Raw genomic sequence first — 16,008 nt, forward strand, 5'->3', positions numbered from 1 at the left:
CTCCAAGTTCACGTGTATCGCGTTTGAACCGTTCTCGAGATTCCCGATGACTCGATACTTTCCACCATTCCCGTCAATTTGTTTCCATTGCCGAAATACAGAGATGATGACCGATACACGCTGTGCTTAGTCGATAACTTCGACAGGCACGAAAAATAAATTTTTCCTTCTTATCGATTATTTCTTCTATTGTAAATATTTTTTTTCATATACAAATATAAATTTTCGAATCGTACGTATTTTTTTTCAACAGTGGAACGGAATTGACATTTCGGTTGATTTTCTTCTCGCGTAACAAATATTCGTACGGACGTTCATTTGACTAGCTTTCTCGGTCGAAAAAGTAACCGTCCCCAGTCTACGCGTCCCTTTCGAACAGAGACGTATATATTTTGTCACTCGTGTACGTGTGTCACTGAACAAATATATGAAATTTTTAATTCGTCGTGGTCTAAGAAATTATTTCTCGATTCGAACACTAAGAGAAATGGCACTATTTCTATGGAAAATTCGCAATTGCGTTCGACAGTGAACGTAAACAACTTTCGAACCGTGTCGTGATTACGTTGCCTGTTTTGGAACCAAGGGCTCCGGGCGAATTTATTTAAAATTCGAGCGAGCGTAAATTATTCATGCTTCGAGGCAGTGTGTTAACCTCCTCCTTCTTTCACCTCTTTTTTTGGTAGACCGAATCTGCATTCACTGTTCGTTTTCGTTCCCGAAGTCACCAAAATCTCGTCGAAAATCTCCGCTTCAACGATTCTTTTTAATTCGACGAACATATTAAAACATTCCGTTGATACGTCTTTTCCCCGAAAATATTACACGTCAATTTCGCGAACAACGTTTTGGGAATAGGCTTCGACGAAAGGTTTATCTAATAATTTGACATTTCAAACGCGAAATTAACCTCATAACGAATTTTCCCGCCAAGGCAAAAAAATTAACGGACGAGCTCACTAAAGAAATGTCGGAACGAGCACGAAAGATAAAAATTAACCGTTCGCCGCAACGAGATAATTACCAATCGGAAAGCACATCCCATAGAACATCCCATAGCGCCTTTTGAGTACAAAGTTACCACACTCTCTTCGTCGACAACAGTATCGCGATCCGTGGGAACGTTAGCCTCGAACGATTCTCAGATATTTGATCGAACAAAAGAATAAAGCGACTCTAACATTGCTTTCTTTGGTAGCAAGTTGAACATTTTGATGAATTTTCATGAATGATAAACGATAAAAGTTTCGATCAAACGTGATTGGTCGAAGAATGTTAATCTATTGTCATAACAACCAATTCCCTAAACGACACTTCGCGGGATCTGGTCGGATCATTTGTAAACAGGTGCGAAATATTTCTAAAGTTTCCCTCTGTTTCCGCAAGAACAAGCACTTGGACGGGAGTAGCCGCGCGGCGTCACACTCGATCACATCTTTCGTAGACTGGCTCGTTATTTTTTTTCACCGTATATAACGCGCGTTGAAATTTTTAAGGGGTTATCTCGTAGAGACGCTTTCTTCTTACCTTGAATAATTTTTTAAGCCTCCGGTAGCCGCGATGTAATCGCGACACGTACTGCTTGTTGGAATCCAGTTTGAATTATTAAAGCCACAGTTGCGAAAATAAAAGTGAAGAATGAAAAATGGAATAAACCGAAGAACTATTTTTGCTAGTGAACTCTCTTGAAATCGGGTATGTGTCGCGGTTGTTCGTTACAGTTTATATGATGCGAATTTCCGACAGCGTCTCGATTATGTTTCTTTCGGATCAGTCTCGGGTACATATATACATATATATATATGCATGCGCGGGAACCGAAGAACGAAAAACACGTTCGTGGCCGTTGAGAGCCGTTCGCTTACTGAATTCTACGCCTGGCGTGTCCCGGCTGCTAACCCGCGCTTTCCCCCCACCACCGGCCACTCGTTGGCGGCAAGCCTCCCCACCATTCGACCCAGCCCCACCACCGCGTCCCTCCACCACCAGAAAACGAGACCCGCATCCGGGAATAGTGGTGGGGAGATCGAGGGGTAGCGATCCCTCCACCTCCAGCATCGATGGTAATCTTACCGCGGATCGTAAAGCACGCTTACCCCTGCGGTCAAGTGCGAAAATTGCAATGAAAGCATCGAGACACCTCGAGTCTTTCTCTTCTCTTCTTATTCCTCTGGTATGACCATTTTTTCCTTTTTTTCTCCTCCCGATACCGAGAGAACGAAAAACAAAAGACCACGGTTGCTGGGATATCATTTTCTTCGCTTGCGGTTCCGTTAAATTCTTTCGAAGAAATATTTTCAAAGTCTTGATAATTCGTTTCGATAAATCTAGTCAAAGAGATTAATATTTCGCGGAAATCGGTTTATTCGTGTGATAACAACGCAAAAAAAGAAAAAAAAATATATTTTTAGAAAACTACTATCGTGAGACATCATAGATTCGAATAATGAAATTCCACGATATATTTGAAACAAACAATTCGACATCGTTGCAACGATTATTCGTTTACGTATATTCTTATAAATGAATCGAGTCGGAGCAGGATATATCGGAATAATATTTGACGATACAAAGCGGTCGATTGTATCGAAAAAAACATCGAAAGAGTTGTTACGCATTCCTACGATATGTTTGCCCAGAAATGTCTATTTTCTTTCCCGTTGGAAAGAGTGGAAATTATTAAACGAACTTGTCGATAACCAATAAATTCGATTCTTTCGCTTAAGATCGGTGCATTATCGACAGTAAACACTGTGGATAGTTTGTCATCATAGACAAACGTTGAGAACGACTTTACGTGCGAATTTGATCGCCGCCTAAGGAGAAGAGAAAAAGAGACGTCGCGTGGTGGGGAGGCGAATAGATGACCGGTAGTAGGGGATGGCTGGGGAATCCCGCGCAATGCGCATGTGCAATGATACTGGAGGGGTTACTCAACCGACGGCGCCAGTATTCTCATCCCCCTCCCAACTTCGACGAACTTCTGGCTCGTCGGTGCTGTTGCCTTGGAAGGGAGGGCAAGGATCACACGCGCACAGTGCCCTGTCTCTCTCTCTTCGTGTGTTTGTTTGTTTATAGTCGCGTTCTGGGAAATACCCGATGCGAGTAACGGACTCTTGTGCGCGCGGAGGCTTGCACTTCCATTCTGGCGTTGCATCCGGTCGGTTCTCCGCGAGTATCCCGACGAATGCCTTCCTTAGTATTCTTCTTTGCCCTGCCACTTAGCAATTCCCTCTTCCCTGACTGCTTAAACGCTTGTCCTTTTAAAGCCTTCTTTACGTTTATTCATTCGGTCTTAAATGCGAAAGAATGAATTACGCGTTTCTTGCTAACTCTACCATTCTCCAAACGTTTTAGTATACTCTTGGAACTTGATTTCGAGTTATCAGTCGAGACTTTTTCACAACTTTTTTCCCCTCCAATTATGTACAGGTGCAAATGTGTTGAAACGTGGTTGAATTATATTTTTTTTACACTTTATATAATGCAATGTTGTTTCGTGTGCAGTTTTTTTTTTTTTAATCTGTGAATAAAATAATAAATAAACTTTCGCGATATTTTCCGTATCACATTTGATTATTGATCTATCCGTTTGTTGGCAGTTTTGAAAACACGGTATATTGATAACCTAATCACAGCACGCTCGATACAATCGAGCACGCAACGGGCTGATAAAAAATTTATCGCAACACATTCTCTCGAAAAGTAGTTCACGCGTAATCTCAAGAATGCAGTACATCAACCACGTTAACTCTTCAATGTATGCGGGCGTATACATACACTTGTATACTTGTATACTTGTGCGAATCTACAAATCGCACGACAAATATTTTACAATGGAATTGTGTAACAATTATTTCGCGACGCCGTGCGGGAAATCAAGACGCGTCTCGTACGATAAAAATAACGATCAAATTGACAATGTCATTTTAAACGAATCGGTATACGTCTGTAAAAAATACCTCGATTTTTCTTACTAAAAAAAGACAAAGAGAGTCAAAATATAATCAGATCACGGTTTAAATATCGTTCAATCATCATCGATATTATTGAAATTAAATCTCGCGTTTCTTTCCCTACGATGGCAGTTCCAAGGCATGAAGAATAGTTCCGCACACCGATTGACGACGGTCATTCGTTTTACAAATCTCGGTTCATTTATTCGAACCGAACGGAACAGTTCCCTCGAGCACGCATTTGCGTGCTCGACCGATGTTTGCCGACAGCATCGCTCAACCAAACCGATTAATATCCCTGGCTAGTCCATTTAAGAATATTGTTATTCAACGTTAATATCTTGTTTACACGTTCCGCCTAGGATTGTCTTGCCGCGCAAGACGCAGCGGAACGACAAAGTCCAGCATACCGGGAATGGTTTCGCAGTTATTGACTCTTCCGCGAATCAGCGGCCATTTATCGTTCCTTTAAATGAATAATTGCCCGTTGTTATGTCTCGTTGCAGCTTCGAGTTTAGTCATCCGCGATTAGAAAAATATTTCGATCGGACAACCTTGCTCACCTTCTTTATATTTCGAAACGAACCTAACCTAACCCTTGCTCATCTCGAATTCATCGAATTCGAAGGAATGAATTCACTTTGAATCGCAAATCGCGAAGGATATCGGTCGAGTTCTCGCCGAAATAAGCGAGTATACGGATTGCTCGCGTTTCGTAATTCGTGCGTGGTCGATATTAGGCCGCGTCCCTCGAGCTTGCAAGCGCGAAAAGATTCCATCAGTCGATACGGAAGAGCGTATAACCCAAGGAAGAGGTAAACAATGGAAAGAACTCTCGCGTTCGATCATCTCGTGAAATGACTGTGGAAAAGGAAAAAAAAGACCTTTCATCCCAATAGGAGGAGGATTTCCACTTAATATGTCATGCAGTCATCGAACTTGGAACATTATTATCGTGATCGTTTGCTCCAGAGCCTCGTCGCAGTGCAAACAATCATCCGTCGCCGACCAACTGGCGATACACAGAAGGCAAAATAACGCGGTGAAACGAGAGAGAGAGAGAGAAGAGAGACAGAAGTCTCGTGACGTGCTGGTACATAATTAGCGCGCGAAAATAGATTTTTGCGAAACGAGCCGAGCTCCGCTCTGGTATGTCAATGAAAACAAATCCTTGTTCCCCTTTTTTCCCCTCTCCTGCTCCCTTTCTCTTTGCCGAGGCCTGGTAGCTCCGGCGAAGGCCGCCGAATACTGAAATATACACGCCATTCGGAATAGTCGAATCATTGTTTGCTCGATCGAGTCTCCGATATCGTTTTGCTCCTCGCCAAACCGACCTAGCTTCCGAAATAACGGCTTTCCCTGCCACACGCTGATCCTACAACGTGAAACCTATGCTGGTACGCTTTATACAGAGAAATTTGTTGCAGATTTCTAGACAGTCGAGTTCCTCTTTCGCGGAGAAAATATTTTTTTCTTGAGAGAATTTCTTATTGTTAATAAATTTGTATATACACGTATTGTTACGTATATACACTTTATAAGAAAATTGTCTGTATCGAATTAAATCATAAAATTGAAGAAAGAGAAAAGAAATAATTGCAACGATTATTGGTCTAAAGTTACGATATGTAATTGCGTACGAATCGTGGAAGTAAAGCATAGAAAATTGTATAATATTTAGTTTTAACAGCTAATATAACAGAAAATATTGTGTACTTATCATCGGTCCCCTGTGTGCGCTACACTCGGCTACAAAGCAATAAAGAGACACAATTGTGCAAACATATAAAAATGTAATTGAAAAAGTTACGGTCTTGTTTACATAATGCGGAAAATTTGCATCGATATCCGACAAATCGTCAAACATTTCGTGAAAATTTACCCGTCCTTTGATCGTTTTAATTTCTCGTTTAAACAATCATTTCAATAGTAATATGAAAAAAGCATTCCCTCTTTGAGGGAATAAACATATATGTATATACGACAAATATATGACGTATTCGCCCTTTGTATCGCGGGAACACTTTTTATCAGACCATAGAAAATAATTTTCCTTCTCCACGTCATATTATTAAATTTCGAAATTGAATTGCAACGATTATTACCGTATCCTTTCTTTCTTTTTTTTTTTTTTACGATTTCTACGAGAATTAATATCGCAGAATTTGTACAAATTACAAAAAAAAAAAAGAAAAAAGAAAATCCCAAGTTTATTCTTCTCGATGGAATGTCGCACGTTTCAAAAGGCGGAAGATTGTACGTGGTGGAACCGATATGTAGAATGCATTTTCTAATGCAGTTTTGCCACGCTAATATCGGTGCCAGAAAACCATTGGAAAATCGGTCACGAGTGACTAATCACCTAGGAACGAACGCTCTGTTCTCATTCCGTTCCGTTTCTTGCGGAGGGAAACGTCGAACCAGTCTCCGATATGAGAAAAAATTAATTCGCCGTTTTTCCGGCTGATGAAATTTTCCGATCTATCTTTTCGAAATCGAAACCGAATTCGATACACCGATACTTTTTTAATTTAAATAGATTTTAAATTATAATCCGAATCCAATGAAAATTATTAATCCTAGATCAAAGGATTAACTTTATAACTTTTTCCACGTGGTAAATTTATTAATCCGTGACAAAAAAAACGTACTTTTTTTTTCTTTTTTCAATATTATTCCTGCTATCCATCTAGTCGAACGAAAGACAATCGGTTCGAATGATACAAACGCGTTCCTTTGTCTACGGCCGCGATTACTGGACTAGATTATTGGACGTGCGTGCGTGCTACGCAACACGCGGATGATTAATCGTTTATTGTTATGCGAATAATCATATGGCGAAGAAACGATGCCCCCACGCGGGGCTTTCTCAAAAAATCGTGACGACATCGTTCGAAGAAACGAAAAGTACCTACACACGCGTTGTGTTGTATCGTGCACATAACGTGTCATAACGTGTTACAACGCTGTTAAAACGATCAGCCGGCGACAACCACCTCGCCTTTGTTGTTGGATCGTACGCCACGTTCGACGTGGAAGAAAAACAGCCGGGTTCGGCAGAATAAATGGTCGAGCTAATTAATGAATGCACGAGCCTCAATGGACATTTCGCAAATAAAGGCGCGCCTCCTACCTCTGTGTGTCTGTGTCTGTATGTGTCGCGTAATAAAACAATGATTTCAATCGTTTTCACGGCGCTCTATAAACGGGAACACATCGAGATAATTCGTCTTTCGACTCTTTCTCTCTCTCTCTCTTTCCCAAAATTTATAAAGATTCTGAATAGCGTTGGAAAAAAATCATCTTCGATCATTTATCGTTCGAAAGAAGGAAGAAAGGAAGGAAGGAAGAAGGTGCAAAAAGGAGGCATTAACTCGATGAAAAAAGGGGATGGATAGGCGAAACAAAGTTGCTCGAGAGATCCTCCAATTATAATTGATAGCGGGTGGCGTAGCGAGATGTAGCATTATAGTATAGAAAAATTCCAACTTTTCGATGGAGAGAAAAAAAGAGAGAGAGAGGGATGGCATTAAATAGCTATTATTAACAGCCGCCTGGATGGTCGTTACGATAGTCAGGACGCTTGAAATTACTCTAATTTCCACGAATCCGGCGGGGAGGGCGGGATGCAAATTCCCCTATTTATTCCGATCTCAAATATTTTAATAAGAGCGATACACACCACGGTTTTCGCCTGGCGCCAATTCAGCGCGTATTATCGTATTAAAGCCTTGTAATTTCCACAAGCTGACGCGCCAACCCTCGACTCTCTTTCTTTCTTTCTTTCTTTTAAGGTGCGTGCACGCGAGAACGGGGCCCGGCCTGAGCGAAATTTCAATCTCCGTTCGAGAGGCCGTGGATTTTGCCTGTGGATTAATCGGGTGCCGCGAGTTTTCAACCGAGCGGGGCATTTCGTCTCGTTGTTATCGGGCAGCGATCGCGAGCGCGAGCGAGCAGGGAACCCAGCTCGGAGCGAACCCAACCGACACGGAGATCGACGTTCGTGGCGCGCAATCGCGTCAGATCTGATCGGCGAATTCCAGAGCGATCGCCGATTGCAGGATCTAGCGCTTACGTGACTAATTAGTCGGGAATTCGAGCGAAATCGCCGCGCTCGCTCGATAGTGCGTTACCAAGGAGTGCGCCGATAAAAAGTCGGCCGACGTTTTATCGATCACATTGTGCGCGCAGGAGGAGGAGGGAAGAGGAAAAGGAATGATATCAAGGGAAAAGCGTAGAAGAAAGAGAGAGAGTGTATTTCTTCCTACTTCACTTTCGACGAATAATCATCGATGAACCAATTCATCCGTTTGACATTTTAAATTCGTACATCGGATAAGAAAGATTAATAAATAGTGTTTCGCAGGAATAAGTAATTATTCTCCTTATATCGAGAAATATATATATACGAGATAATAAAAGGAGAATTAGAATTAGAAAAGCGATCATCCTGGAAAGTAAGAAAGAAAGGAATAAAAACCGCGACGGGGCAATTAGAGCGTCCCTCCCCCCTCCCAATGGTCCCCGTAAATAGCCGCGAACGGTGGAGGAAACAAAAGTCAATAGACGAATGGTGGTGCACGCGTTGGTGCGCGGTAATTTTCCTACTCGAGGCGAAACCGAGGCGGCGGCAGTCGTCTCATGCCAGCGCTCGCTCGCATGAATGGAAAAAACAAAGGGGTGGGTGGAGGTGGTTAGGGGGGGATTAATCGAGGAGAAACCGGATAGCCGACGTGCGGAAGAAATGCAATTAGAAAAAGAGAGCGGCGGAGAGGGAACAATGCGGATAAAGCGGGCCGACCACGAGGCGGCTTGTGTGCACACGGGCCGAGAGAGCGGAAAGGCGGCGAGCCACGAGATGGAGAGAGAAAAGAGGAGGAGGAGGAGGAGGAATGTATCGCTGTGACCGATAATGCGAGGCATGCCCGCGTCTGGCAATAAATAAAAAAGTATTTGTACCGTTTTATCGGCTGTTTACGACGCCTTGGTCACTTACAGCAATATAGTAAATCGCGTAGGCTGCGTGAATCATTGGTGGAGCAAGGGAGTCGGCCGATCCTCGAAAGCCTCATTCACCAGCCGAGCCTTCTACGTGCAAGAGATTATGGAGTTTCAGAAATTTCACGCTCCTCCGTTAATTGAATCCTTCGGGAGGCTGGAAAACTTGGACCGCGAGATAAGATCCATCAGAAACGTGTAACAACATCTGCAATCGACTTGTGTCCTCGTCTTCGTCTTCGTTATTTATCTGGGAGTACGAGGTTAGGAAGGGTACGCGCCAACAGTTTCGTTCCAATCTTTTCGGGCAACGAGATCGGCGCGGGAGGAGTTCAAAGTTTAATCGGGCGCGCGTGTCGCTCGATATCCGATCCGTCGAGAATCGTCGGAAGAAATTATAACATCTCGGCCGCGTTTCATGTGGCGGGCTTATCGTGCCCGATTAGTACGAGAAAACGGAGAGGAAAGAGAAAGGGGATCGGCCAGACGTTATTATCCCGTTAATCTCTTCTTTTGTAAACGAGAATATATATCGTATCGTTTCGTCGGCCGCCTATGATCATCGTCTATTTTTATTTTTATACAGCGTTTAAAAAAAACGATCTTATGTCGTGCCTCTATGATCGAAGAAGAAACAACAATCCGTTTGCACGAATAATAGCAGAGGAAAAATCGAGTAATTTTTAGGGATTCGATTTTCGCTTTCGTCCTTTCGTTCCCTTTTTTTATCCCGACGATGAGAATTAATCGGGGAAATCTTTCCTTCTTTCTTGCGAGTGAATTTAATTTAAAAAACTATATCGTCGATTATATACACTGGCACACACTGTCACAGGCAGCCAATTATAGCGCAATAATCGCAGTCTGATTATTTATGACACTGTTGCACAACGAGATGATCGGCGGGCCACCTCATTCGATCACATTTGAAATTCATCATCTTTTCGGTTATCACCAGTATATTAATGTCACGGTCGTGCATGGCGAGTATAATATTGCTTGAGATTTTTAGAGGATCAAAAAACGAGGAGAAAAATTGATTGAATAATTTAATTTTCGTCTTCACTCAACTGTCTGTAAATCTCACGATATTGTTTCTCCCGGCGACACTTTGAAAAATTGTGAAACACTGTTTACACGCGTCGGGTCGTCTTATCAACGAGAGAAAGAGATCGATGATTTAGAGATATCGAGTTATCGATATCCAAAATCGAGATCCGTTTAAATTCCGTCTGTCGTTGCAACTTCGCCTCGACTCGTCCACTTCTTTTTTCCTCGAATTTTCCTTTTTTCCCTCTCGTAATTTAAGAAGATTTCGTACGAACGAAGAGGCGTGCAGTTGATGCAAAACGATCTCGCTTTCGACTATCGAATCGTTTCGATTCGCCCGGTCAGCGTGGTTGCCTCAGCATGGCATGTATTCACGATCAGAAGCTGCCAAGCGAATTTTGGCCAAGACCACGTGGTGTATTGTCGTCGAAGTTTTAACTTTGTCACGCTTTGATTAATTCGATCGGATTGTAAGATTCGTTTCACGAAATTTATGTACTTCCTTTGATATCATCTTCAATCAAAACTAATTTCCAACGTAATATTCGTACTGTAATAATCCATCGAGTTTCTTCGGGCCAGTCTTCACGATGATCCAAGGCGATTAAATCAAGAAGAATAAAATGAATTCTCTATCGGGATCAAGGATCGAATAAATCCTTAAGGATGGCGTACAACGTTTCAACGTTCCCTCGAAACGTGGACGATGCAATATTCGAGAGGGAGAAGGAAAGACGAGGTAGGGGGGAGTTTAACACTGCGTGTCAACAAGCCAACTTATTGTCCCAACAGTGGAATCTCTGATCGATCGTAGGTGGCCGTCTATTCTGCGGCCCGACTTCCGCCCCTTATCACGGATCCGTGGACAGAAACGGGCAGATACACGCGCATACACACACACACACGCATATGTGTGTGGACACGAGCCACGTGTGTGGGTGCGCCTCCGTGCACAGGGTGACCTGATTTGTATTCCCTGACAGAACGTCGTTCGCTAACTCGATGAAAACCCACATCTTCCCGGTTTCCGTCGATTCCGCTCGCTCACGCTTTGAATGCTAAAGTGACCGAAATTGTCTTTGCCGCGGACAAAAGAACGTGTAATTTCCCCCTCCTCCTCGAAAGGAACGTTCCCGGGGGAAAAGGAATTATCCCGAGATTTCGAACGAAATCTCCCTCCCGGTCAAAACGATGATGAATTTCGAAAAGAATCAATCCCTGTACCAACCTCATCCCGACGCTTCCATGACTCTTCTCGAGAAATTCAAGTGTCCACGACGAAACTAGAAATAGTAAGAGTAATTTTATAATTCGTTCGTCCAATAGCATACGCCGAGATTACAAAAATATTTTTTCTCCCCCGTTGCACGTATAATATCGAGGCGCCAAATCGGCACACGACGCAATAGTGGGCTTAATACGAAGTTAGCCACCTGCGAGATCAGAGAGATCGAGCCCAATAACAACAACTATACTATACAACAACAATAACAACGTCATCCACCCACGACGCGTCTAATCCTTTCCTCTTTCTCTTTCTCTTCCACCACTCGTGAAGTTCGCCGAGTGGCGAAGTTGGAGTTCGGAGAGGCAGTTTGGAAAAGTTTCGCGGGGCCCCCGATGTCAAAAGGGTATCTGCGATCGCGAAACCTCGCCATCTGTCGAGAACACGTCCTCGTTCTCACGCACGATTAAACCGAAGATTAAACCGTAACCATCCACGAGCTCTTTTTCTCTCTCTCTCTCTTAATCTTTCCTCTCCTCCTTCTTTGGATCTGATAATTTGACCTAGTTCCGTTTGAAGTAGAGTTCGATGACTTTGCGAGTTTCGCGTTGGGAAGTTGCTAATCGAATTTGCCGATTGTGTGTACGTGTACGTGTGTGAACAGAGAGAGAGAGAGAGAGAGAGAGAGGTTGGTAAACGGTCGAGCTTCATTAGGAGAAGTTTTCGAGCAACATCGTGAAAACGTATGTTCAGTTGCGACACCGTGCATAGTTTTTCCTTTTCGATAGAGAGAAAGAGGGAGAGAGAGAATGGAGAGACGATTTCTATTCGACGAATGCGGAGGAACGAATTTAGGAGGATGGATGTGTGTTACACTGGTGAGGATGCCGCTCGTAAAAGAGGCCATAAAAGACGGCTATAAATGAAGCCGCTCGGCACACAAATATTAATAGCATAGATTAGTTAAAGGAAAAATAGGAACACGTGTTTACATTCGCAGATCGCATTTACGACGCCTGTTCGAGTTCGCGGATTCCTGTGACGTAACCACTCGCGTATACGCGGCTCAACAGCTGAAAAATATTTGCTCTCTCGAGCCGAGACGGCCGATCTCCTCTCCTCTTCCTCGTCGATCGGGTGTAGAGGACACGCGTGGTAAGATTTCTTCGAAAACATTTCATTTCGCTCGAAAATTTTTCAATGTCACGCCAGACAAGAAGAATTCTGCTCGATGATAAAGTGGACGAGCGAATTTCTGCCATGACCTCGCGTAATCAAAGATCGGATCCTAATCGCGGCGAGAAGAAGAAGCTCGATCTGGCCTTCCAATCTTTTGGAAAGATTTTTAAAAAAATTTACGACGTATTTTTCCTCTCTTTCTTTCCTTTTTCGTTCGATTTTCTCAGAAAAATCTTTCTCGAACACGTTTACAACAGGATACTACATGCTGACTATCCCAACGTTAACACGGTTAAACGGAACAAAGATCAAAAGGAAAAAAGGATGGGTAGAGCGACGGGGAAGAGAAAAAAATAAGAAACGAAAAGACGAAGGAACGGAGAAGCAACGCGTTTTTTAACGAGGCCCGTTCGTTTTTTATTACACGAGCCGATTGCTTGTGAAACGCGCGGATCGGCGCGATAGATTTCGACGAGGCTCGAAGGGAAGAAAAGGAAAGAAAAGAGAAAAAGGTATTTTTAACAAAGTCGATCGTGAAAAGATCGTGAAACGAGCGTGCGTTATTTTTCTTTTTCTTTTTTTTCACGCGCCAAAAAAACACAGTCAGCAAGCGGGCGTGATCGGGCGTGCATTGACGAAAATATGATTCTGCATAATAACACTATCAATAACGATAGCGCAGACGTCTCAAGGCGACGAAGGTGAGTTTTACGTGGGCCATAATCTTTGCCACCGTTGCAAAATATACGCGTATATATTGTTTTAACCTGTTTAAAGGACAAAAGTGAATTAATGAAAAGTGAAAAAGAAGAAATATTTCTTCTCCAATTTTTGTTTTTCTCTTTGTATGACATCGTGTCACATCGATCGCTTCTACTTATAAAAAAAGAAAAATATCAGAATCATTATTGTAACAATGCTTTCCTTTCTTTTTTTTTTTTTTTACTACTAATTATTTCGCAAACAGATCGGATTCGGATGGAAAATGGGCGAACCGGTTAAATAAAATTCAGCAGAAGCGATTCGTTCGGGGCTGAATCGCGATCGTGCGAATATTGGCCGACTAATTGCCGCTTGCGATTCATCCATTCGCTAATTGAAAGTATACATCGGCAAACGTTTCACTTTTTCACAAGGCGTAGTTTAGTCACTCCGCTCTTCTTCTCGTATTAATGAATCCCGTGCTACGAGCATCCTCGTCCCGATATACAGCTAGTAGAAAGTCTTGCTCAAAAATATTCTCAATTTTCTTTTCCTTCAAGAACATACGAATATCCCTTCTTCCTTCTCACTTGGATTGAATTAGATCGTCGCGAGTAATTTTCAATTTTGTTAGCTCATCCAAACAGAAATATTCTCAAAATATGATCTGAAAATGTTAAATTTATCTATAATCTATCTAACTACGTATATATATTTTAAATTTACGACCAACATTCTTTCAACATACCGACTACCACGACTCATTAACGACGGATTGAGTAATACTTCATCAAGCTATCTAAGTTATTAAAGAATTCCAATAGCCATTGACCGAATCGAGAGAATTGTCACTTTCTCGATCCTTCAACCACTCTTACGAAAACGGCCGATCTTACGAAAATTGACGAAATTCCGGCCTCTGACGAGCCTCGAATACCCCGACCTTCGACCAAATACCTACCTACCTACCTCGACGACAGAAATTTCACCTCGTACCTGCGAGATATCGCGAGATAAACGCGAACCTGATCTTTCTCGGAAATCCTTCCAAGGAGAAATATCGTCGCGCCCACCGTGGTGATTCGAATAACAGGAAACAGGGGAAACGAAATAATGGAACGGTAATGGACAGAAGCGAAACAACAAAAGGGATATCGGCCCGTCCCCGGGGAAAAAGTATCGTAAAAGTATCCCGGTCGGAGGCGGCGTAAATATTTTGCACGGATCGCGGGAGTAAATAGCTCGATTAAAGGAGGGAACGAAAGCGAGCCCCGTCCGTTCTCTTCTCGGCCTCTTATCTCTCCACGAGTTAACGAGCGAATCGGCGATGCGTCGTCGTTCGAACACGAGTTTCGCCTTCGAAGAAAGTTTCGCCGCGGAGAACGAAAACAAGATTACGCCTCGCCACTCGTCCATTCGTCGGCTATGAAAATATTATTACGTGTTCGAAAATCGGAGAACCGCAGGTTCATTCGCAGGTGAGAACGAAATGAAAAGTTGCGACTGAAAGTAAATCGTTTGCACGCTTCAACGTGCCACGCGTTTTATCTTGGATCTCGTCCTTTTCGCTCGAGTTTGCCGAATTCGAACGATCAAGTCTTGGTATTTAATCTTTGCAGAGATATATCTATGTTCCGCACACGTCCAATCTTATTTCGACAAACGGAAATATTAACAATCTAACAGATTCTTGCTAAAGTATGGAGTAATATTCAACATAGCCTTCCTTCCTTTTGAAATCTTCAAGGGAATAGAAAATTGGCAAGCTCAAAAAGCCTCGATACTACGACGATTCTCTTCGAGAAATAATAACAATGCTGGAAAATAAAGAAATTGTGTAAGAAAAAAAGGTGGGATGATTAAAAATCGCGATTCGTTCCACGATTTTTCGCCTGCTCTCTCTTCCCGCGTAGAAACGGTAAAAATGGCGCGCAAGTGAATATGAAAAGGAAAGGAAAATTAGCCGTGTCGAGGGGGAGGGGAACGATGGTTTGCATACCACCGGCGTGAATTCAACTCGGCTCCAACGAGTTATATTATACCCAAGTAAAGTGGTCGTCGGCGTCATGCACGCGAGATCCAGCGGGGGTGAGAAAGGCGAATAATGACAATCGTAAACAATGCCCCCGGAAAGTCAGCGGGCGGGACAGTGATCGAGGAGAAATGACATTCCTCGCGTGTTTTCTTAATGACGAGGCCGATCACACCGATCGATGGAATTCGTCCCACGAGGGGGGCACGAGAGTTTCGTTAACTCAATCCCGAATGGCTTTGGCAATTGCGAATGGCACATCGCTACATTTTCGCGGCATACCTCTGCTTAAAATACAGGCAACTGTATCGGTTATATCGATGTTGCCATGTGTTTCAAACCGTGATCTCCAAATAGGGAAGAAGAGTTCGATCAAGAATTCAATATTACATTGTTTAGGCGCGTAGGAAATTTCATTAGGATTATCTGTCTGAAAAAAATAAATTATATTAATAATGGACGAAGTATACTTTCGGTAAAAATACTTCAAAAATAAAATATAATGAAAAATGTCCTTTTTATTATTTTATCAGATTATAGATTAATAAACGAACAAAGATAAAATCGTTTAATTATACATTCTGCAACGCTATAAAGTACAGGTATATTTAACGTTCCTATTTTTTTCCTTCCTCGAGAGCAATAATAGATTTACATATCAAATGATGCAATGTTTAATTTGTTTGTTTAATTCGTTATCAACGAATGTCACGAGGCAGTCACTTAAACGGTGTGTACAATTCGAAAGCCGATTTGTTCACGATCACGCGAACGGGGGGACGATTTATCGGGTAACCTCTAACGCAAAAAAAAAAAAAAAAAAAGTCGACAATGCGTCGTCGCGACGTCTTTCAAAAACATATGCG

The 16,008-nt window shown here is 42.6% G+C and overlaps 1 protein-coding gene across 3 annotated transcripts in view; it reads right to left on the reverse strand.

Moving 5' to 3' along the window:
* The window catches only part of LOC410732 (3-phosphoinositide-dependent protein kinase 1), a 468,203-nt gene that overhangs the window by 10,771 nt on the left and 441,424 nt on the right, over window positions 1–16,008 (reverse strand). The window contains exon 1 of one of the 3 annotated variants that reach the window (XM_016914491.2): window positions 8,953–9,003. The exons of 1 other annotated variant lie outside the window; for it this stretch is intronic. In XM_016914491.2, coding sequence (XP_016769980.1) covers window positions 8,953–8,988 — 36 coding nt within the window. In that variant the 5' untranslated portion in view covers window positions 8,989–9,003. Of the gene's footprint in view, window positions 1–1,527; window positions 1,885–8,952; window positions 9,004–16,008 lie in introns of those variants that run through there. One more of the 3 variants, XM_006567943.3, reaches the window with a different exon arrangement.

This window comes from Apis mellifera, linkage group LG1, assembly GCF_003254395.2.
Source record: "Apis mellifera strain DH4 linkage group LG1, Amel_HAv3.1, whole genome shotgun sequence".
NCBI lineage: Eukaryota > Metazoa > Arthropoda > Insecta > Hymenoptera > Apidae > Apis > Apis mellifera.